Genomic DNA, 23296 nt, shown 5'->3' on the forward strand with positions numbered 1-23296 from the left:
CGCCCAGCTCTGCAGCCCAGATGTGCGCCGCTGTACGCTGGCTCCCCATTGGTTTCTCGGGGCCCGCGGCCCCAGGACGGGGAGGGCCAGAGAGGATGTGAAGGGATGGGGGAGCCGCCCTCCCCGCCCCCGCTGGTCTGCCACCTGCCTGCAGCCCCGAGGGCATTGGTCTCCTTTGGCAGTTCTGGAGAAGCCACTAGCGCAAAGTGCCTCCCGAAGTCCGGGTCCTCTGCCCCCAATCCCTGAACTCGTCTGCTTTCCCTGGCCTCCCCTCCCACCTAGGAAGAAGCTCGAGCGGAAAACAAGCCACACACACACAGCCCCAGGGTAATGGGAACGTCACTCTCCGAGCAAGGGTCCCCCTAGCTCGGGCAAGGCAGTTTCCGTGGGACACCTGCAAGCCGCTGCTTTGGGGAAGTGAGAGCTGCGGCAGTGCGGGGAATGCGGGAAACCAAGGCAGAGCATTCCAGCCTCTGCGATGCTCTTGTCCGGTTCTGCAGAACCGCTAGAACCGCAGCACGCGTCCGCGGGAGTGCCCCGGCTTGCCCAGAAGTCTGTGAGTAGGTGAAGTTAAAAGCCCATTGGACAAGAAAGGGGGTTAGCCCACTTCAACGCGGCCCCTGCCTTGCGGAGCCAGCCCACCCCAAGGTTGGGAATATTCCGGGGAGCCTAGCATTCCGGGAATTAGCTCAAACTCGGGGTGGAGAGTGGGTTTGGAGGAGAGGACCTGAGTTCTAATCCTGACTCTCCCAACTGAAGCTAGGTGGGAAAGGACTTTGAAAACGAAGCAGAAGGGTTTGTATTTTATCCTAAAAGCAACAGGAAGCCCCCGGAGCTGACACGGGGATGAGTCTCACGCTAGGAAAATTTCTTTGAGGGCAGTGTGTGGAATGACCTGGAGTGGGAAGAGACCAGTAGGGAGGCTGCTCCAACAGCTGCCCAGGCCAGGAACTAAGGAGGAGAGCCGCAGTGAGAGGCACGAAGGCAAACCTTGTTTGTAGTCACCCGCTTTCAGTTGACAGTGGATAGAGAGACCGGCCAGGAGACAGGAGGTCCTGGGTTCAAATCTGCCCTCAGATGCTTCTTAGCTGTGAGATCCTAGGCAAGTCACCTAGCTCCAGTTACTTACTAACCCTTACCGCTCTTTGCCCTTGGAACAGATGGATTCTAAGTCAGAAGGTAAGAGTTTCAAATAAATAAAAAGGAGCTGTCTAATGGGGGAAGCAACACTCTTTTGCCCTTCTTATTGGAGGGTGAAATCATGAATTCCCAAACTTCCTTTTAAGGAAGGATCTCAGCACAGACATCTCATTTCCTACCTGGTTGTTCAACTTTGGAACTTTTTAAAAAAAAACCTTTCTGTCCGGGTAGCTACTCTTTAAGACAAAAGGGTAAGAACAATAGAGGTTAAGGGACTTGCTCAGAGCCAGATTTGAACTGGGGTCTTCCCAATTTCCCTCTATCCACTGAGCCACCTACCTGTCCCTACCTTGGACCCCACCCTAACCTTAGTTACCTCTTCTCTCTTTTCAGTTTCCTTTGGGTATTATCTTCCTCAGTTGTATTATAAGCCCCCTGAAGGGCAGGAACTTTCTTTCCTTTCCTTTTTCTTTTTCATATTTGTATCCCCAGCACTTAGCATGGGGGGAAAAAAAACCCTGAAGCTTGGGACAGTCCCTCTCCACCCCAAGGTGGGCAGAGTCTAACTTTATCATAAAGTTCTAAATAGGCTGGAAAAATGAGCAAACAACAACAAAAATAATTTCACCATAAAGAGCTGCCAGGTAGCAGGGAAGACCAAAGTATAAACTCAGAAGACAACAATGTGAACACTGCTACCCAAAAAAGCCTCAAAGAAAAATGGCAATTGGACCCAAGTTCAACAAGAATCCCTGGAAGGGTTGAAGAAAGAAATAAAAGTGGTGGAGGAAAAACTGGGAAAAGGTGTGAGAATACTTTTTAAAAAGGATTAATAGTTTGGTAAAAGAGGCCCAAAAAATACCAAAGAAATAACATTCTAAAAAAAACAGAATTGGGCCTCTAATAAAAGAACACAAATTTTTACTGAAGAAAAGAACTTCCTAAGAAGCAGAATAGGCCAAATGGAAAAGGAGGTACAAAATCTCACTGAAGAAAATAATTTGAAATTTTTTTTTCTAAAAACTTCCTAAAAATTAGAATTGTTCAAGTAGAAACTAACAGTTCCATGAAACATCAAGAAACAATGAAGTAAAGCAAAAAGAATGGGGAGGAGAGGGGCAGCTGGGTGGCTCAGTGGATTGAGAGTCAGGCCTAGAGACAGGAGGTCCTAGGTTCAAATCTGGCCTCAGACATTTCCCAGCTGTGACCCTGGGCAAGTCACTTGACCCCTGTTACCTAGCCCTTACCACTCTTCTGCCTTGGAGCTAATACACAATGTTGACTCCAAGACAGAAGGTAAGGGTTTAAAAAAAAAAAAAGAATGAGGGGGAGAAGAAAATATGAAATATCTCATTGGAAAAAATATCCAACCTAGGAAATAGATTGAGGAGAGATAACTAAGAAGTATTGGATAACCTAAAAGTCTAGATATCAAGGAATTATGAAGGAAAGTGGCCTAAATCTTAGATCCAAAGGTAAAATTTGGATTTTTTTTTTTTGAAATTGAAAGGATCCTCTCCGAATAAAAGGTCCCAAACAGAAAACTCCCTGGAATATTATAGCCAAATTCCAGAGCTCTCGGGTCAAAGAAAAAATACTTAAGCCAACAGAAACATTTCAGATGTTGTATAGTTGTGTTCAGGATCACACAAGATTTAGTGGTTTCCACATAAAAGGAGTAGGGGACTTAGAAATATGATATTCTGGAGGGCAAAGGAACTAGAGCCTTCTCAGCAAAACTAGGTATCCTTTGTGGGGTGGGGAATACATATTTAACAAAATAGAGAACTTTCAAGGATTCCTGAGGAAGAGACAGGAGCTGATTTAACATTTTTACTTTCTAACTGAAGACTCAAGAGAAACATGAAAAGGTAAACATGAAGGGAATACAAAAAGTTAAATTGTTTACATTCTTAGATGAGATATGATACATGTAACTCCTAGGAAATTTATCATTCTTAGGATAATTAGGAGGAATCTACATAGACAAACAGTATAGATGTGAGTCGATTATATTAGAATGATTTCCAAAATAAATGGAGAGGTGAGAAAGATGGATAAACTGGGAGAAAGGGGAGGGGAAATTTTCTCATATAACAGAGGCACACAAGGATGAATTTTCCAGTGGAGGGTGTTTCTTGAACCTTACTTTCATCAGAATTGGCTCAAAGAGGGAAGGATACATAAGCACAATACATTGTATACAGATAATTAACTAACACAATGGGGAAGCAGGAGGGAAAAGGGATAAGAGAAAGGCGTGGGGATGATAAAAGGGAGAGCAGATGAGGGGAGGCAGTGGCTAGAAACAAAATAGTTTTTTGAGGAGGAACCAAATACAATGGGAGAGATAGAGAAGAAAAATAAGAAAATAGGATGGGGAGAAATACACAGTAATCATAACTGTGGATGTGAATCAGATGAGCTCACCCATGAAACAGAAGTGGATAGCAGAATGAATTAGAAACAAGAATCCAACAATATGTTGTTTACAAGAGACAGCCTTGAAATAGAAAGACACAGAGTTAAAATAAAAAAGGCTGGAGCAGAATCTAATATGCTTCAGCTGAAGTAAAAAAGACAGGGATAGCAATCATGATTTCAGACAAAGCCAAAGCCAAAATAGATCTAATTGAAGGAGATGATTAGGGAGACTACATTTTACTAAAAGGTACCATAAACAATCCTGGCCCATTTGGCCAGGGGTTCCAGGTGTTCAGGGAAGACTAGTCCCTCTGGTGATATTTGCTAAGCTCTTTTCAGGGCTGTTCGTCCCCTTTGGTGTCCATCTGCCACTGAACTCTCACCTGTGGCTCCAAAACAACCATAGCATTCTCAGTTGCCACACCTGGGGAAGCCATCTTGGCAGGTAGGTTGAGGTGGCCTCAAAACTGTAGGGGTTCAGAGAGTGTCCACCCCAGCATGGGAAGACTTCCCTGGTGGAATGGGCAGATGAGGATTGGTTCCAAAGGCCATGAAGGCAGCTGATACAGATACGGTGGAGCACTTAGAGCTTGGCCAGTCGTCCAAGATACCAAAGGTCATCCACTGCATCCTGGGCCATTGCCAGTCATCCTCACTTTTGTCCTGCCACTGAACTTTGGTGGCTCTAGAAGAGAGAATGAGGCTCTGCCTCACTTACATCCAGTTTATGTCCAAAGTCAAGATATCACCTAGTTTTGTCACTTTGGGACTCTTTGAGTAGAAAGGACAATCAATCAACCACTATAAACAATGAGGTAATATCAAAAAATATTTACGTTTCACTGGTAAAAGTCTTATCTCTCAAATGCATACCGAGTATAAAACTGAGTTAAATGTGTAAAAATAAGAGCCATTTGAGGGGCAGCAAGGTAGTTTGGTAGATTGAGAGCCAGGCCTAGAGATGGGAGGTCCTGGGTTCAAATGTGGCTTCAGACACTTCCTGGCTGTGTGACCCTGGGCAAGTCATTTAACCCCTATTGCCTTGCCCTTACTGCTCTTCTGCCTTGATACTAATACACAGTATTGATTCCAAGATGGAAGGTGAGGGTTTAAAAAAAAAAAGTCATTCCCCAATTGATAGGCAGTTTTCAGAAGAAATCAAAGCTATCTATAGTCATAGGAAAAAAAAGTTCTAAGCTGTTAATGATTAGAGAAATGCAAATTAAAGCAACTCTGAAGAAAAACATATGACTTGTCACTCATCTATATGGATATATGGTTTGGGGTTTGGGTTTTAAAAGACTGCTCTGTTACAAAAATGAATAATATGGAAATAGGTATCAAGTGATAACACATGTAACCCAGTGGAATTGCTTGTCACCTCTGGGAGGGTCGAGGGAAGAAGGGAGGGAGAGAAAATAAATCATGTAAGCATGAAAAAATATTTTAAATTTTTTAGTGGAATTTAATTTTAAAATTAAATTATAATTTTAAAAATAAATCAAACAACTCTGAGATACCACCTCATACCTATCAGAAATGACAAATGCTAGAGGGGATGAGGGGAAAATAGGTACACCAATGAACTGTTAGTTGAATTGTGAACTGGTTTACCCATTCTGGAGAACAAATTGGAACGAGACCCCAAGCACTATCAAACTTTGACTCAGAAGTACCACTACCAGCTCGGTGTCCCAAAGAGATGAAAGAAAATGGGAAGGGACCTATAGGTGCAAAAATACTGATAGCAGATCTTTTTGTGGTGGCAAAAAAATTAGAAATCGAAGGGACACCCATCAACTAGGGAATGGTTGAACAAATTGTGGCATGCGATTGTGAGGGAGTCCTGTTGTGCTATAAGAAATGATGGGGGGGGTCAGAAAAAACTAGGAAGACCTATTTGAACTGATGCAAAGTGAAGTGAAGAAAGGAGATCATGGTGCAAACTAAGAACTGTATAATAATGACAATCAGTGTGAAAGATCTGGCCACTCTGATCAAGACAGCGATCCAAGACAACTCCAAAGGACCCATGATGAAAAAAAGCTATCGCTTGTCGGGAGTCATCGAAGACCATACTGTTTGACATGGTCACATATGGAACCTGGGGACTGCAAAGCAGCCCCCAGGAAGGATGGAAGCACCCACTGAAACCCTCCCTAAGTGACTTTCCTTATTAACATTCCCTTATTATTGGAATTGCTATGATTATTATTCTTGCTTAGCCCCAGAAAAAATAGATGAGAACAACATGCTTACAGGGTTAACACACATATGCCCCACTTTAATCCCCCCAGATTATTACCCTTAAAAGATTACATTCACAGAAATAAAACCTAAAGATCATCAACCATTACCCCTCCCTTTTCCTCCTTAGCAGAGGTACACTCAGAGGCCCCACACCCACTGTTAGCCAAACTCACAAGCCTCAATCAATCACTCCTCTAGAAACACGAGTTACTGACACACTTCGCTAGTTTGCTAAATTTACAATAACCAGGCAACATTGCCAAGGTGCCTTCATGAAACACAAGAAAAATGCAACTTGGAAACTGAGGAAATTCCTGATTCTGGTCTGTCTTAAATTACCCTCTAACTTTGTACCTAGCTACAAAATGTTTTGTTACCCATCTCCTATGTAATTGTGATTGATTGTGAAAGCTGATCAAAAACAACAATGATTCTCCTGACTAGTCAGGAGGAACTAACATCCAAATCACCCTGTCCATGTCATTCATCTCCATCACAAACCTTTCTGTTGTAGCAACATAGTGAATGATCACAGAATGTTGATTAAGTGATTTGTTAATGTGTGACATATCCAATTATCTGTAGAAGATCATGTATGTTGAAAAATGATTGTGTGCCAGAAAAGTATGTACTCACTAAAGATATAAAATAAACGAACCCCCACACTATGGCAGAACGGCTGAATGACACCTAAGCACAGATTTGAGCACTCAGTTGTCTCTCATTTCTTAGTCATCTGACTGCTCCACCTAGTCAGAAGGACCCTGCATTTTGGGAGACCATGTGTTCAGCTCTCAAAAATCGCTCTCCAAAAAAGAACTGAGAAATTGGGTGCAAATTGAAGTCTAATTTTCTCCTTCGTTTTTTCTTGCCTTTTTTGAAATGTGGCTAATATGGAAATATGTATGGTATGATTTTGCATATGATATTGCTCACCTTCTCAGTAGGTATGGGAAGGGGATGGGAGGGAGGAAAGGAAAAAGAGAATTTGAAACACAAAATTTAAAAAGAAAAGCATGTTTAAAATGAATAAGAATTTATTTTTTTAAATACCATTGGAAATTTGGGGACTAGAATTTTTCAGAATAATGGGATCCTCAATGTCACATGTGGAATTGCACATTGGCTATGGGTGGGAGGTGGGAAGAGGCGAGGGAAACATTTTCTTAATCAATAAAATTAAATTTAAAAAAGAAATAATAGATCCTAAACCAGATGACAAAGGATTGAGGAGAGAGAGTGGTAGGAGAGTCAGTGGAGGTTCCGAGTGAATGTCACCAGGCTGTTAGCTACCTGCCCCCAAGGATCATTGCAAGAACCAAATGAAATAATGTATTTAAAGCACTCTGCCAACTTAGAAGATATTGCTAATATGCATATATTCACACAAATACACATGCCTCTATGTGTGTTCCTCACAAGCTGTGAGCCCCTGGGCAAGTCACTTAACTTCTGTCTGTTTCAGTTTCCCCATCTGTTCATCATTCTTTTTCTTTCTTTTCCTTTCTTTTTCTAAATCCATACCTTCTGATTTAGGATTGATACAAATATTGGGTTCCAAGGCATAAGAGTAGTAAGAGATAGGCAACTGAGGTTAAGTGACTTGCCCAGGGTCACATCATCCTTGGTTTTCAAGGAAGACCCCTGATATGGTAGGGTGAGTCTTGACTTTGCAAGTGAATTGGCTGTAAGGGAGGCAGAGTTGCATAGTCATCCATCTCAATCTCTTTCCAGAGTCCTCCAAGTCCGACAGGAGGACCAAAGTCCGGAAGACTGGTGCTGGCCAGGGATGCGGTATTAGAGCCTCAAATAGAGGTGTGCCCCCTTTTGTCCATTGCCCCGCAAGAAGCCACCCACTGAAGACCCTTAAAAACAGCAAAGAACTCACGACTGCTGACAAGGCTGCCATTCCTTGGCCGATGAGCTTCAATTCATCAAGAACTTCTGAGCTCCAGTCGTGCACCAGAGCCGAGGCTAGTCACTGGGGTCTTTCCCCATCTATAAAATGAGGATTAATCATGGCACCTACCCCCCATTTTCCTTCTGCCACGGCAGTGAGATCCCGCCCTGTTCTGATCTAATAATGAGCCCCTCGTCGTCTTGCCAACACAAAGCCAAGCAAGTAAACGCTCGATTCAAATCTCGGTTTTGTTGTGTTTTTTAAATAACTTGGACCAAAGAAAACGTTGGAATATTCTTGCCTGCCAAGTGCCAACTGCTCCACTCTTCATCCTCAAACTGTCCTAAAGGGTTTTCTGATCCCCAAATCCTGGGGACCCCAATGACCCCAACACTCCAATGGCTTACAAGACCCTTCAAAATCTTTAGTCTGACTTTTTACAGATGAAGAGACTGAGGCAAAGAAGTAAAATGATTTGCCCCAGGTCACACAGTAAGACAGATAGGTGGTGCCACAGGGCACAAAACATTGGACCTGAAGTCAAGAAGTCCTGAGTTCAAATTCTGCCTCACTTACTGTCATTTAACTAACTAGTAAGCCACTTATTCTCATCTAACTCAGTTTTCTCATCTATAAAATGGGAATGATGACAGATACTACCTCCCAGAGTTCTTTTGAGGATATGATGAGATAATCATTGCAAGGCACTTAGCACAACAGTTGGCACATTTTGGCTTTATAAATTTGTCAGTTTTTAGTTGTCTGACTCTCTGTGCCCTCATTTGGGGTTTTCCTGGCAGACATACTGGAGCAGTTTGCCATTTCTTTCTCCAACTCATTTGACAGATGAGGAAATGGAGGCAAGCTAGGTTAAGTGATTTACCCAGGGTTACACAGCTAGTTTGCCATTTCCTACTCCGTCTCATTTGACAGATGAGGAAACTGAGGCATAGTGGCTATGGAGTCAGGAGATAGGGCTCACTTCTTGCCTCTGACCCTCACTAGTTCTGTGACAGAGCTCAAGTCCCCTAATCTGAGCCTTAGTTTCACCTATAAGCTGAGTATCCTAATAGTCATTTTCTAACCTTTAAGTGCTATGTAAGTGGGAGTTCCAGCCTGGGGTGTCATAAATCAGTTGCCTGAGGTGGGTAGCTAAGTGACTTGCCCAGGGTCACACAGCTGGTGTGGTCATCCAGGCCACCTTACCCACTGGTCAACATAAATCTTCAGGGGAACAACTAGATGGCTCAGGGAATAGAGAGCCAGATCTGACCAAGACACTTCCTAGCTGGGTGACCCTGGGCAAGTCACTTAACTCCCATTGCCTGGCCCTTACCACTGTACACTGTGAAGATTTGTTATTTAAAAAAAGAAGAAGAAGAAGAAGAAGAACCAGTACACAGTATTGATTCCAAGATGGAAGGGAAGGGTTTATTTTTTTAAAAAGATTCTTTTCCCCTTTGCAAATTTCCCCCAGCTACCTTCCCACCTACCCGACACGTCCCCACGGTGTTAATTCAACAAGCTTTAACTACCTTTCTGACCCCTCCATGATCGCAGGTATAGTTTGCCCTCCAACTTCCACTCGTCAGGGTTTCCAGGGAATCCTGGCACCCGGCCCTTTCTGACTCCCCCTGGGCTTGAGAGCCTCCCCGTACGCCTTCGCTGGACTCTCTGAAGACAGAAGCACTGCCCTGTACCAGTGGCCCTCACATTCCTGTCCGGTGTGAAGCGTCCAAATAAATCAAGACGATAGCCAGGAGAATCAGAGCCCCTGATGGGGCATCCTTCACTCTCCTCCGGGCTGGCATTGCCTCGTCTGTAAAATGCCCTTTAGGGGTAGCTGGGGAATGAGTGTGGAGTCGGGAAAACTCGAGTTCAAATCCCGCTTCAGACGCTAACGAGCCGTGTGACCTCGCACAAGTCCCTTCGCCCTGCTGCCCTCCGTTCCCACCTCTGGAGAAAGAGCTGGAGAAGGAGACAGCCAACCACTCTGGTATCTTCTGCCAAAAAATCCCCACCATGGGGTCAGAGTCGGTGCCACTGGAAGGACTGGACAATAAAAAGCGAGAGGCTGCAAACACAGGGCAGCCCCCGGCTCAGGCTTGCTTTAAACTGTGGCTAGTTTTTATGGTTTAAATTCCTGCCGCTCTCGCTTAGGGTAGCGTGGAGGGTTGGAGCAGAAACTGCCTTCAGCCACATCCCAGAGCTCTCCTCGAGGAAAGGCATTCCTCGTGCAAGCAGACCCAGAGCTGGAATGAACATGGGAGGAAACGGTCTCTGGCCGGTCGTCATCGTGGCTTTATAAGGAAGGCAAAAAACACCAGCGCTTTCTGCTAGGACTCCAACAGGACTCAGAGACCTGGGATCCACAGATGATACCCACCATCCTCTTGGGCAGTCGCCTACGTGGCACGAACACCCAGGGGTCCATTCCCTTGGCCTGGAATTCCCATCGTTCATGGCCAAGGGTTATTGCACCTCATCGCTGATGTTGTTAAATATGGAGAAAGAACAGGACCATCCATGCTCGGTTCCCTCCCTCCCTCTCTCCAGATTGTGATGGCAGAGATCGTTGTCAAATTTGAGCTGTTGTTTTTTAGTCACCTCTGACTCTCCATGACCCCCTTTTAGACTTTTCTTGGCAGATTTTCAAGAGATTTGACTTTCCTTCTCCAGCTTATTTTACAGATGAGGAAACTGAGGCAAAAAGGGTTAAGTGACTTGCTCAGGGTCACATAGCTAGTTTGTCATTTCCTTCTCTAACTTCTTACAGATTGAGGAAACTGGGGCAAAAAGGGTTGTGACTTGCTCAGGGTCACATAGCTAGTTTGCCATTTCCTTCTCTAACTTCTTACAGATTGAGGAAACTGGGGCAAAAAGGGTTGTGACCTGCTCAGGGTCACATAGCTAGTTTGCCATTTCCTTCTCCAGCTTATCTTACCGATTGAGGAAACTGAGGCAAAAAGGGTTAAGTGACCTGCTCAGGGTCACATAGCTCATTTCCTTCTCTAGCTTATTTTACAGATTGAGGAAACTGAGGCAAAAAGGGTTGTGACTTGCTCAGGGTCACATAGCTAGTTTGTCATTTCCTTCTCTAGCTTCTTACAGATTGAGGAAACTGAGGTAAAAAGGGTTAGGTGACCTGCTCAGGGTCACACAGCTAGTTTGCCATTTCCTTCTCTAACTTATTTTACAGATTGAGGAAAGTGAGGCAAAAAGGGTTAAGTGACCTGCTCAGGGTCACATAGCTAGTTTGCCATTTCCTTCTCTAACTTCTTACAGATTGAGAGTCCCATTGCTAGGAAGTGTCCGAGGCCAGATTTGAACCCACGAAGTCTCCCTGACTCCAGGGCCAGCACTCTATCCACTGTGCTACCTTGCTGCCCTCCCCTTTTGAATAACCCCTGCCTTGGGGGACAATCTTTATTATGCTCAGACTCACAAGCAAGGATTAACGGAGTGCCACAAGGAGAGGGCACTTTCAAAGAAACTCCCAACAGGCAAAGTTGGCCAGCACAAAAGCGCCAGCCTTGTCTGGGGCTCTGCTCATTTCAAAAGGCTGGTCGGATTTGAGATGGGAATCTGGAAAGGCCCTCAGAGATCACTTATCGTGGCCCCTTTCTTTGGCAGGGCAAAGCCCACGGGGGAAGGGGGGACGTATCGCGGGCCCCACAGGCGGCAGATTCCAAGCCAGGTCCTCCGGTCCCAGAACCAGCGATCTTCCCGTTACAGCGCGATGCTGCCCCACACGCTTGTTGCCTAGGAAAAGTGGGTCATCTACTGCGGATTTATTGTTTACAATTTATTGATTTTGGCTGTTGTTGCTGTGATATTTTGGGAAGTCCGATCTGCTCCAAGCTCTACTCTTCCCAAGTAAATTAATAAGCATTTTTTAATGATGATATGTATCTGGCACTGGGTCAGCTGCTGCTGACACAAAGACAAAATGGAAAAAAAAAGAGCCTGCCCACAGGAGCTTCCACTCAATGACAGTGACTCGTATTTCATTCTTCTTAACAACCCGTTAGGAAAACCTCAAATTCTAGATTCTGGGTTTCAATTGTTCCCTTTCGCCCCTCTCCGATGATTTGTTTTTAAACTGTCACCTTCCGTCTTAGAATTGATACAAGTATTGGTTTCAAGCAGAAGAGGGGTGGCAGGCAATTGGAGTTAAGTGACTTGTCCAGGGTCACCCAGCTAAGGAAGTGTTTGAGGCCTCATTTCTGGGCCTGGTGCTCTACTGAACCCCCTCTGCTGTCTCTCCACTGATTCCTACTCTACAATCTCTTCTGGTCTATTTTTCCGCTTGGTTTCCTGCCTCTTCCCTGTCCATCATTTCCCTGAAGCCATCTTGCTTCTTGCAGCTCTATTTCAGCGGGGCTCTGCTCCCTTTCTTCCCTTCTTCCCTAGAGGAGCTCTTCCTCTCTCTGGTCTCTCAGAACAGGAGAGAATCAATCAAGTGGCAAACCCTTTATACCGTCTCTGCCCCTTCCCATCCCTTGCTAGTGTAGCCAGTCTTTAACAACAGTCATCTCTGCCATTACAATCTGAAGGGAGGGAGCCCTCGATCTACCTTCCGGCAACAAAAGGGTAGGAGCTCGACCTGAAGGCCGTCCTTTTATTAATAAACCGATTTCGATAATACACAAATGATTGCACACAAAAATACATCATTGAAAAGGTGAGAAGAAGAAAGCATTCTCAGCCACGCCAGCCTCGGCTGGCCGTGCTACAGGTGGGTGACTAAGGGCACCCCGTGAGAAGGAAGCTCTTGGTGCAGCTGGCGAAAGAGCATGGCACACTTGTTCCTCTCCTGGGCCTTCCCCAGCATGTGGTACAGTCTGGCCTGGAAGTAAAGAACGTCTCGGATTTGCTCTTTGCAGTCCACTTTTGCAAAATATGTCTTGGCTTCATTGAGGTTCAGGATGGCTGACTCCAAAGCTGATTTAAAAAAAAAAAAGGAAAAGTTCCTTTAACTCGATTAACGGGATAGCCATGTTTGCTGTCTGCTTCCCACAATGCATCTCTATTTCTCTTCCTCCTTAAGAAAATATCTGACTCGGGCTTGAGACTAAAGTCGGCTTCCAGCCCTAAATGTCTGAAGTCCGCGGCTGCTCATCGTCTTCCTTGAAACCCCACCCCAGACAGTGCAGACAACGGGCCCTCCCACTGGCACCACCTGGGAGAGACGGGCCTGAAGCGAGCACCAAGAGGACTCTGCTTGGCCCTACCTTCTCCTTTCTTCTGGGGATCATAGGAGGCAGCAGAAGCAACTTGGCACTTGGCCACCAGAAACATGGCTCGCCCTTTGTCCAGCACAGCCCCGTCTGCCAAGATTGGCTCGATGGCCATATGTAGGATGTTCAAGGCCTGCTCAGGAATTCCAAGGATAAGCTGTAAAAATCCAAGCACAGCATACTCAGCGTCTCTAAGGCCATAACTGGCCATTCCTCTGCGTTGTTTCTGCCCCACTAAGTCCCTCTGTTCCTCCCCCAATCAGAAACCTCCAGGTTAAACGGCCTCTGAAAACAGGCGGACACTGTCCGTGCCCCACCTGAGAGGAAAACGTTCATTTAAATAATGGCGAGATGGAAAGGAAAGGTGGGTGATTATTCAGGCTGTAAAAAGGCTTGGTTTTCCAGGAGGTGGCCGTGTACGTGTCCTTTAAAGAACTCCTCTAATGAATCCCAAATGACGTGATTTTCAAAAGCCTTTTCAGGCCCACAGGTGAGGCGCCTGAGACGGTTTCCTTATCTCACACAATGACGCACAAAGCATTGTTGGCTTCCAACTCTGGGACTTGCATGAAGGGATGGACGCGCCTTGCTGGCCCAGCACCTGTGCCCACTGGCCACCAACAGGAAGGGAAATCTCCCCACACCGGTACATGCTGTGAGGCAGAGGTCAGCTCACCTGGGAGAAGGCCAAGCTCAGCACGGTCTCGGAGGCCAGGTACTGTAGCCGGTATTCCCTGGACAGAGCCAACGCCTGCAGCAAGACGGGCAGGGCGATGGTGTGACAGGAGGACCTCCAGTACAGCTCTGCCACAGACAGCAGAACACTGCCCCAGAAACAGGAAAAGAAAAGAGGACCCAACGTGCAAGAGTCACCCAACTGAAAGGCCCTCCCTCAGCCCTTCCTCAGTCCTTTCTCTTTGGCCTCTCCTTCCTTTGGGCAACAGAATGATCTTTTCCCAACAAATCTTGACTTCCTCTACACTCTGAGCTGACTTCTGTCCCGCCTCTCTGAAACTTCAACCCGGCATTTAGGTGACATGACAAAGGAATTTAAGAGGACGCTGGGCAGTGACTCAGGTCACTTCATCAGGGACCAACAGCACTCAGCCATGATCCAAATAACCATTTTCTCTCGAGGAGTTTACAGCCAGCGTTTGTTTGCCTCCAAAGTCCTTCAGACCTTCTGCCTTTCAGAATCTTGGTTTCAATCAAACATTTTCAAGCTAAATGATCCCTTTTTATTTTCACGGCAGTCCCAGACTGGCTGAGATTGGATTAGAATCCAAAGAGGCCTAGGAAAATACTTGGCGTCTTACCTAATCACCATTTCTGTGTTCTTCATCTTCTGACACTGGACCAACAACTTCTGCAAAAGTTTGTGGGCCTCAGACATCTGGTTCTGGGCTTGCAACACAATTGCCTTCCTACAACCAAGAGAAAGCAATCAGATGGGAAAAGCTTCTGAAGGGTTCTTCGGCCACCTGCAAGGGAAGAAGCCACACTCTTCTCCATTAGCCTGTAAATATTTCCTCAGTTTCCTCTGGGCTGTGCTTCTTACAAGGTGGTGATGGAAGAAGAGACAGCTTGTCAGAAGCCTCTTCTGCACAGCTGAATCCTACCTTGATCCTATTTGGAAGATCCTGGAGATATGGGACAATACCCAAGATATCTTTTTCTCCAAAGTCATCACCAAGGCCTCCATCCAACATAAAACTTCTCCATTGGCCCTACAAGAACCTCACAGACAGGCCTAGACTCCAAGGAGTCCAAGAACTCCCCAGGAAGGCCCCGGCATACTATATGGACGCCCTATGGAGGATTATGGAGATCACGGACAAGAGGCTTGCAGGATGACAAGAAGAGGGGTTCAGGTTGGCCCTGTACAGGAAGTAGCCGTTTCACTGAGATCATGGATCCATCTAACTGACATTTCTACAGTCCCTATTCTCCACTTCTCAGTAGCATACAATTGTTAAGCCAAGTCTGATGGGTATCTTTTGTTTGTGCGTCATCACCATGTCTAGATATGCCCTTCACTGACCTCTCCTGTGTAGAATACCAGTTAAGCAAAGAGTTGGTCCAGTCCTCATCGGAATCCACCTCTCAGTCTGTCCCTACCTCGACCAAGGTCGGCCACAATGCCTCAGAATTAAGCTGATTTCTAGGGTTCTTAGATATTGTTCTGCTGCCTTCACTCTGCATCAGTGCATGTAAACTTTGCAGTATTTCTCTGAAATCCTCCAGGTCATCATTTCTTGTGACACAATAATATTCCATTACGTGCAAATTCCATAAGGTGTTTAGCCATTATCCCAATGGCGGGCATCTCCTCTGAGTTCTGTGATACCCCAAAAGTTCTACTGTGATATTTCCATATGCATGGGGCCCGTTCTTCTGTTTTGTACACCTTCAGGGATATGCACAGTAGTATCATAGCAAGGCCAAAGAGTCTGCTGGCTTCTATTGCTTAATTTCAAATCATTTTTGACAATAGCTGGACCAATTTGCAGCTTTGCCAACAGTGTGTTAGTTATGCCATGCAATCTGGCACAATATCATGTCAGTAAATTATGGGCTTTTGTACATCAAAATATCTGGTTCAAAAATTATTTAACATTTATATATCTTCCATCTAATGGGGGGCTTGGAGTTAGGAAGACCTGAGTTCAAACACTGCCACTGTGTGACTCTGTATAAGTCACTTAACCTGGTCTTGGTTTTCCCATCTATAAAATGGAGATAATAATAGCACCTGCCTCCTAAGGCTGCTGTGTGGATAAAATGAAGCGTTCTTTGTGAGGCGACTGCTTGCAAACCTTAAAGCATGCTCGAAATGCTAGCTGTTATTATGAAAAGGTCATGCTGGACTGGGGCAGTATCTTCTATGGCGTTGCAACCTTCGGAGCGCCAGCACAATAATGACATTGAGTAGCCATTCGATACACTGATGACAAGAAGTGCGGATAAGAGTCAGGCCTGGAATCGGGAGGACCCGGCTTCCTATCTGGCCTCAGCTAGTTCCTTGCTGTGTGACCCTGGGCAAGTCACTTGATGTGTTTGCCTAGCCCTTGCCACTCTTCTGCCTTAGAGTTGTTACTGAGACAGAAAGTTAGGGTCTCAAAATAAAGTGAATGAAGAGCTGCTTCTAAACGTGTCAGCCAGAACGCACTGTCAGCATGAACCAGAAGGGGCAAGAAGGTAAGCAGAAGCCATTTTCCAGGTAAAAACTATCTAAGGAGAATTACTAATTTCTCATCCCCCAACACAAAACTAAAACCCACTGTAAGCCCTTCCTCGAGAGCAGGCTCAGGCCGGCCAGGTTTCTTACCTATAGACGCCCTCTATGCTGTTAAGGGCCGTGATTCCCGTTACGAGAGAATCTGCCACGTGGTATTTGCCATCGTTCATAGCTCTCCCAAACTGTATCTTCTGCTCACACAGCATCCACAGCTGGAAGGCAAACAGACCAGCCCCACACAAGCCCCTGAGTGGCTCCCTGGCTGCGCAGCCTTCCTGCCCCAGGATCCACTCACGCCGCCAAGGCCTGGTCTGACTGACTGGAGGCCCGGACAGTTCTTTTGCTCTGAATTTCCTCCTTACCTGCTTGGGGCAATGACATGGACCACGAGGCAGCCAGGTAGGGAGTTTCCGCTCAAAGGCCACTGACGAGCTGGGACGATGTCCTCCTCCCTTCCCCAGGGCCCAACAGGGGGCTTGATGATGCCACATTTATACTTTTTTTTTTTTAAACCCTCACCTTCCGTCTTAGAATCAGTACTGTGTATTGGTTCCAAGGCAGAAGAGTGGTAGGGGATAAGCAATGGGGGTTAAGTGACTTGCCCAGGGTCACACAGCTAGGGAGTGTCTTGAGGCCATATTTGAACCCAGGACCTTCTGCCTCTAGGCCTGGCTCTCAATCCACTGAGCCATCCAGCTGCCCTCACATTTCTACATTTCTTAAAGAGTCTCAGGCACATTTCTAGTTGGACCCCAAGAATCCATAGGAGAGAGAAGCCCGGGGACCAGACTCGAGAGGATATTAACTGTGCACTACTAGGAAGTTCTTCTAATTCTAAGCTCTCAGAAAAGAGAGGGAGGAAAAACCGGCCCCTGTGGACTCAGACCTGGATGGTTCCCTCTACAGGACACAGGTGGAGGCAGAGAAAAACCCAATGGAGGGGGCCTGGGGACCCTTTTCTATCTTTTCCTCTTCTGATCAGCACAGAAGGCCCTGGAGTGGGGAGGCTGCCAAGCTCGAGCTGGCAACAAAAGGAAAAGCTTCCCCTGCGCACTCTGGCCTTCCTCAGACCCAGCAGCTCCTGGAGACACTGCTTAGGACGCTGGGCCCTGGCCCAACTCTCCTCGAGCACAGTTACCCCTTTCTCAGATTCTGCTTTTCAATTTTCCAGAATCAGCACAGCTCCCACAGAGCAGAGGCAGCATGGGGGTCCTGGGAAGGACACAGGCCTTGGGGCCCCTCCACTGTTCCTCCTCTGGAAAAGGAGGGGCTGGAGCCAAGCCTCTGGGGCCCCCGTGAGCTTGGAAGTTGTGCACCCGTTCTGGTACAGCTGGTCACAAACACCCGATGTTAGAGAAGGGTGCAGGCATCCCACCCACGGTGCCTCTGACGCCACCCAAATGGCCAATTACCTGGGCGTGCTGACTGCTTGGAGGGAATCTTTCTTTTAAGTGCTCCAGGACTTCGGAAGCAGCCGCCAGACAGCCCTGAAAGAGAAAAGCCCGTTCAAAGTTGGATTTGCCAGCGTAGCAGCATCCGCACTAGGCCAAGACGAGGCCGCTGACAAGGGTCCGATGTTCTGGGTGGGAGAGCCGGCAGGACAGCAGGAATCGGCTAGTCTCATCTGTGAGGCCCCTCCAGGCCTCTCATCCGGCCGGTCTGGCCCTGGCTTGGGAAAGGCTCCATGGCTCAGGGAAGCCCTCCGTGTCCGTATCTGGACACCCTCTTCAGAATGCCGCGGCCCCCAGTGCTGACATTCACAGGCTCCAAGTTGAAAGACTAGGGAACATTCTCACACAGGGCAACATCTCCAGCGTCTCTGGCTCTGCCACGAAGGGCTAAGTGGATTGTGGAAGGAACACCAAGCACATGTCAGCTCGCGCCTGAGGCTAGCACACTTAGCACGGGCACAGCCACCCCGGGACTACTTCTAGTGACCATTAGGGCAAGCTCCGTGAGCATACAGACCATTTCTGAGCTGTACCCTGAGCAGGGGCTGGGCACACCGCAGAGAGCTGGGCCAAGAATCAAAGTTCTCCTCTGGCCCCCGACCCTTCCTAGGTGGGTGACCTTGGAAAAATCACTTACTCTGTTTGCCTCACTTTTCCCATGTGTACAACAGGGACAACAATAGCCCCTAGTCCCCAGGGTGGTTTGTCTGAACTCCTTCCCTTCTGTCAGAATCAATGCTGAATATTGGTTCCAAGGCAGAAGAGCGGTAAGGGTTAGGCAACAGGGGTTAAGTGATTTGCCCAGATTTGAATGTTTGAGGCCACATTTGAACTCAGGCCCTGCGAACTCCAAGCCCAGCTACCCTAACCTGCCTAGCTGCCACCATGAGAGATGAACTATACAGGGTCCATAAGCTATTAGGAATAAATGCATGTTGATTTTACTTGTTCATCTGGCCCGACTGAGGCAGGGAGAGGCCCAGAATCTCCACCCATTCAAGGCTCTTGACAAACATGATGAGCAGGTTTCCTTCTGCCATTAAGGGATGGGATCATTCTCAATGGGAAACTGAGTCCAGGAACAATGGACAGAAGAAGCAAGCTCGATTCTTCCCCCAAGTATCTGCCCCCCCAAAAAACAAGTCAACCCTCTGATGTCACATGGAAGATCAATTTCAGACCCTGCATGAGATGGAGAAGAAGGAGCCCCGCATCTCAGGCTGGGGATGCCTCGCCTTCACAGGAAGGATTTCAGGAGGATGTTGGCTAGAGTCGCCCAGGCTGGGTTACCATCTGCACGTCTGACAGGACACCCCCCACATCCATATGATCACAGATCAAAAACCTGGCTCCAAGAAGACTCGAATTCAAATCCAGGTGGCTTTTACTGGCATGCAGTCACAGGCTGACGTCATTTAACTCTTGAGTTTCAGCCTCGTCACCTGCCCAGTGGGGATAATGTCTATGCTCCTGACTCCCAGGGCCATGGGGAGGAGGAACAATTCCAACAGGAGGTATGAGAACTGGAGGCCTCAGTTCCAGCACTGACTTTGCCCATTTCTAAGATGTGTGCCATCTCTGAGCCTCAGTTTCCTCATCTGTAAAATTAGGATAATAAAACTTATACTTGCTGTGAGGGTCAAAAGAAATAATGAATTTTTTTTTTAACCCCTTACCTTCCGTCTTGGAGTCAATACTGTGTATTGGCTCCAAGGCAGAAGAGTGGTAAGGGCTAGGCAATGGGGGTCAAGTGACTTGCCCAGGGTCACACAGCTGGGAAGTGGCTGAAGCCAGATTTGAACCTAGGACCTCCCGTCTCTAGGACTGGTTCTCAATCCACTGTGCTACCCAGCTGCCCCCAAATAATGAATTTCTAAGGTCCAAGGGCCAACGAAGTGTGAGCTACAAATATGAAATATAATGGCAAGAGGACAATCGTTCTCATTGCACAGTTAGCTATTTCAAAGGACATGACCTTACTAACACAGGAACCACAGGGAATCTAATTCACGGTGAAACAATCTACCAGCATTATAGTCATTATCCCAAGGGAAATTCTGGGTGCTCTGCTCTTTTTTTTCTTTCTTTCTTTTTAATTTTTGAAGTTCTTACAGTTTAAATTTCCTTCCTTGAAAATCCTGCAAAGGGAGGGAGGAGAAAAAACGGAAGAGACCTCAAGTCTTGGCACAGGGCAAGTATCCTCCAGTTGGGAACTTTACCAAGATCCAAAGGCCACAGTCCCTTCTCAGGCTCATTTTAACTGGCCCCTGAATGAACCACAAGAACATAAAAGAACTAGACATGAGAAAGCATCAACCTTTGAGGGTGAATGAAGAGTTAAATGAAAGTCACAATTTTTAAAGTCATTTTCTAAGCAGAATAAAAATTCTTTGTGCCCTGCCGAACTCCTGAAAGAAACAGTCAGATTTCATTTCTCCAGTGAAAGAGTAAAAACTTCTGCCAAGAGAGTATTTCAGAAATAAGACAGGGATCAAAGTGAAACTCCCAGATACACTCTCCACTGCAAATGTGCCAATTAGTGAATGGCATCGGGCAAAGGAGGCTCAAGGGCCATTAAAGCGAAAACAGGAAAAGCCTGAATGGATACCATTCATTGTCAACATTTACAAAAGAGTGCGGTGAAAGAAGGCTCCCAACTGCTTTCATGTTTTCATACCAGAAAGCGTGGGGGATCCTTCTTGGCTCCAGGAAAGACTGGCTGATAAAAGCACGCCTGGAAAACATCAGTTCATAACTCATGACAAAGCTGTTTGAACCATCATAAAGTGCTAAAAATATTTTTTAATAGTGGGATTTACTTGTGGACTTCCCACAAGGGTGAAAGCCATTCAAAGCCTTTAGCATAAATCAGGGTCAAGTGAATGCCATGTGTTCAGGCTCAGGCTACGGCAAAGTGGGTTACATTTAGAACCAGGGAAATGATGAGTGAAATGCTCATACCAAAAGGAAAAAAGTTTCTTTGGCTTTTTTTCTAGAGAGAAAATATTTCTGAGTTTGTTATTTCCTTTAAGACAGCCTAGGAAATTACGACCAGGGAAACAGCTGATGCCTCCCTTTTCCTCAAATCTCTTTCAAGAGAACATGATAATACAGGCTTAAACTTGGAAATGAAATCGGTCTCCATGCCCTAAGTCCCCTCCCCAGCCTCACTTGGTCACGGCAGAACATGAGGTTCTTCCTTTACATCCTGCACCCTCTCCTTGGCCCGGGCTTCCAGTGACCCCCAGAAACGTGAGGCCCTCCATTCCACCAGCCACACTGCACAGCTGCCAAGGGCAGGCCCCACACTCACCTGCTCAGCGTGGAGCTCAGCCAGGTGGCACAGCACCACTGCAAAGGACTCTGTATTGTTCTGCTGCACACCCAGGTTCAAGGCTTCGAGGCTGTTCATGCTAAGCAGTGTCTGGGCCTGCTGGAGAGCCATGGTACTGCACAAGGAGAAGGATCAGAACCGAGCTTCCACAGGAGGCCCGGCTGTGCAGGAAGCCACAATGGGGACCTGGCCACCTGGGGCTGAAGCACTGTTCTTGCTATTTTTAGTGACAGGGGCTGGTTCTCTGGGTCAAGACCAAGGGAGGAATACATCCAGAAATAAAGGTGATGTGAAAACCGATGCGGTTGTGGCTGCCTGCCTCCCTCCTGGCTTCTGGGGTCACTAGCGGCCCCCAAGCCCTGCTCTCTTGCCCTCAGCCCCGGGCTGGGGATAGGAACCGGCCACAGGATCACTGCTCAGCAGGAGGGAGTGGGAGCTCAGTCCGATTCATCGTCCTCCCAAATCCAAGGCCCCACTTTAAATGGAGTCGGGTAAGGGAACGTCTGGATCAGCGCAGACTCAGTGCCAGCCTCTCTGAGGATGTTTGCTTAGATGCTGCCCTCCTCCATGCCAGGGTGTCAGGGTAGGGGACAGACACAGGGAGGCCAGCTCAGATAATGTGGGTTTGGGAAATAGGGTAATTGCTATAAGGAGCGAGAGCAGAGTAGAAGAAGGCTGGTTCCAGAACACCCCTCCCAAGTGAGAGGAGGCAATGTCCAGGAAATCAAGGGGGAAAGAAGCCATTTAAGGGCTCCCCTGGAAAGATGGAAGCTGGCAAAGAAACAGCCTTCTTTTTCTGCGACAAGGATGAGGTTAGGGAGCCGGCTCTGTGAAGGATGTGCCTCGGGCCACAACTAATGGCAGCAAGGCTGTGGGAGTCTTGTCATCCCCTCTTCTCTCTCTCTCGGGCTGCCCTCCCCATTTCTATATAACCAGGCCCTAAAGGGAGGCACGGAAAGAGATGACCCCCAGGCTGCTCGGAGAGACAAATACCTGCGCCCATAGAGCCTCCAGATGGCCGTTTTCTGGGCAATGCTGATGTCGATGAGCTCCGACAGGCTGTGTTTCCAGTGCAGGAGGTCGGAGTCCTTCAAGGCATCCATCAGTTTGTTTGCTGTCTTCCCAGCAAAGGCTCTTTGTTGGACTAAGGACTGGATCCCGAGGGATGCTAAGTACTGGGGAAACACAGCCACAAGGCAGGGTCAGGTAACAGAACTGCTTTCACTTGAGCACATTCTAACACACAACAGGATTAAGAAAAATGCATCGTGAGCACCCAAGCTGTATTTTTAAAAAAAACTAAGTCGAAGGAGAAAAAATGTCTACCAGATCAAGTCTGCCCACTGCTTTCCACTAATTTGTAACTATTCCTTGTGGGGGAAGAAAGGTGGCTCAAACAGAGGACGAGCTTTCTTTTTCTGGCTTTCTCAATGAGGGGGGAGGGAGAGAAGGGAGAATTTGAAACTGAACATAAAATAAGATTAAGAGAAAACTGAGCTCCTGCCAGAAAAGAGATGAAGGGCGCCCAAGGCAGCAGATAGTATGCTTTTGAGATCCCTGGCACACCCCCTTATTCAAATCCATTTGCCCCACTGCAGTAATAAGCTGCACTCTCTGGGACCCAAGGGCTGCAGCCAGCGGGAATCCAGGGCCCCAAGAGGGGCAGAAATCTCCAGCCAGAATCATCTAATGCCATTGTCAGACAAATTCAGGGTGGGCAAACAACCACTTTTTAACAAGAGTTCTCCATTTAAGGGTCAAAATGTCCTTCTGTCCTGGAGTTGTTACTAAGGTATGGTTCTAAAAGTAAGGGTTTAAAAGACAGGTAGGTGGTACCGTATATAGAGTGCCAGGCTTGAAGACTGGGAAGGTTCAGAGTTCAAATCTAGCCTCAGATACTTGCTAACAGTATGAACCCAGCCAAGTCACTTAACCCCATTTGCCTGGCCCTTGTCCTTCTGCCTTAGGGTGGTAACTAAGACTGAAGGAAAGGATTTTTTAAAAAAGGGTAGAGGACACCCCACCAACTAGATGAATTTATTCATGGTCAACAACTCATGCTTGAAAGCCCCCTTTTCAGTGGCCCCTCCCTCTGCTTGTGGGGAAGAGAAGGCTAGCAGTCAGGATGAACGTCAGGACTGGGAGAGAGCAAGGCCACACCAAAGAGCTTCTCTCAACAGGGAAGGCATCCTGGCCAGACAGCGTTAGGGGGCACACCCCAATCCTCAGCAAAGTCAAGAAACGGCCAAGGTCCAGCGTGTAGAAGGGAGATAAGGCTGAGCAATGGCAAAAATTCAAGCAGGGAGTGTTCTAGTTGAT

At 47.0% G+C, this 23296-nt stretch overlaps 2 protein-coding genes across 11 annotated transcripts in view; both read right to left on the minus strand.

Moving 5' to 3' along the window:
- Positions 1-7869, minus strand: part of CAMKK2 (calcium/calmodulin dependent protein kinase kinase 2) — an 88306-nt gene extending 80437 nt beyond the window's left edge. For 5 of the 9 annotated variants that reach the window (XM_056821791.1, XM_056821783.1, XM_056821788.1 and 2 more), the window contains exon 1: positions 7703-7868. In XM_056821791.1, coding sequence (XP_056677769.1) covers positions 7703-7723 — 21 coding nt within the window. In that variant the 5' untranslated portion in view covers positions 7724-7868. Of the gene's footprint in view, positions 1-7702 lie in introns of all 9 variants that reach the window. The other 4 variants (XM_056821782.1, XM_056821778.1, XM_056821790.1 and 1 more) reach the window with 2 other exon arrangements.
- A 4452-nt stretch (positions 7870-12321) lies between these two features.
- ANAPC5 (anaphase promoting complex subunit 5) overlaps positions 12322-23296 on the minus strand; it is a 30830-nt gene continuing 19855 nt past the window's right edge. For both annotated transcript variants that reach the window (XM_007489866.3, XM_001363999.4), the window contains exons 10-17: positions 21971-22152; positions 20957-21092; positions 17605-17679; positions 16283-16404; positions 14271-14378; positions 13631-13778; positions 12949-13111; positions 12322-12658 (exon numbers count right to left, since the gene is read on the minus strand). In XM_007489866.3, the coding sequence (XP_007489928.2) occupies positions 12447-12658; positions 12949-13111; positions 13631-13778; positions 14271-14378; positions 16283-16404; positions 17605-17679; positions 20957-21092; positions 21971-22152 (1146 nt within the window). In that variant the 3' untranslated portion in view covers positions 12322-12446. The remainder of the gene's footprint in view (positions 12659-12948; positions 13112-13630; positions 13779-14270; positions 14379-16282; positions 16405-17604; positions 17680-20956; positions 21093-21970; positions 22153-23296) is intronic.

Source organism: Monodelphis domestica, chromosome 3 (genome assembly GCF_027887165.1).
Source record: "Monodelphis domestica isolate mMonDom1 chromosome 3, mMonDom1.pri, whole genome shotgun sequence".
Taxonomy (NCBI): Eukaryota; Metazoa; Chordata; class Mammalia; order Didelphimorphia; family Didelphidae; genus Monodelphis; species Monodelphis domestica.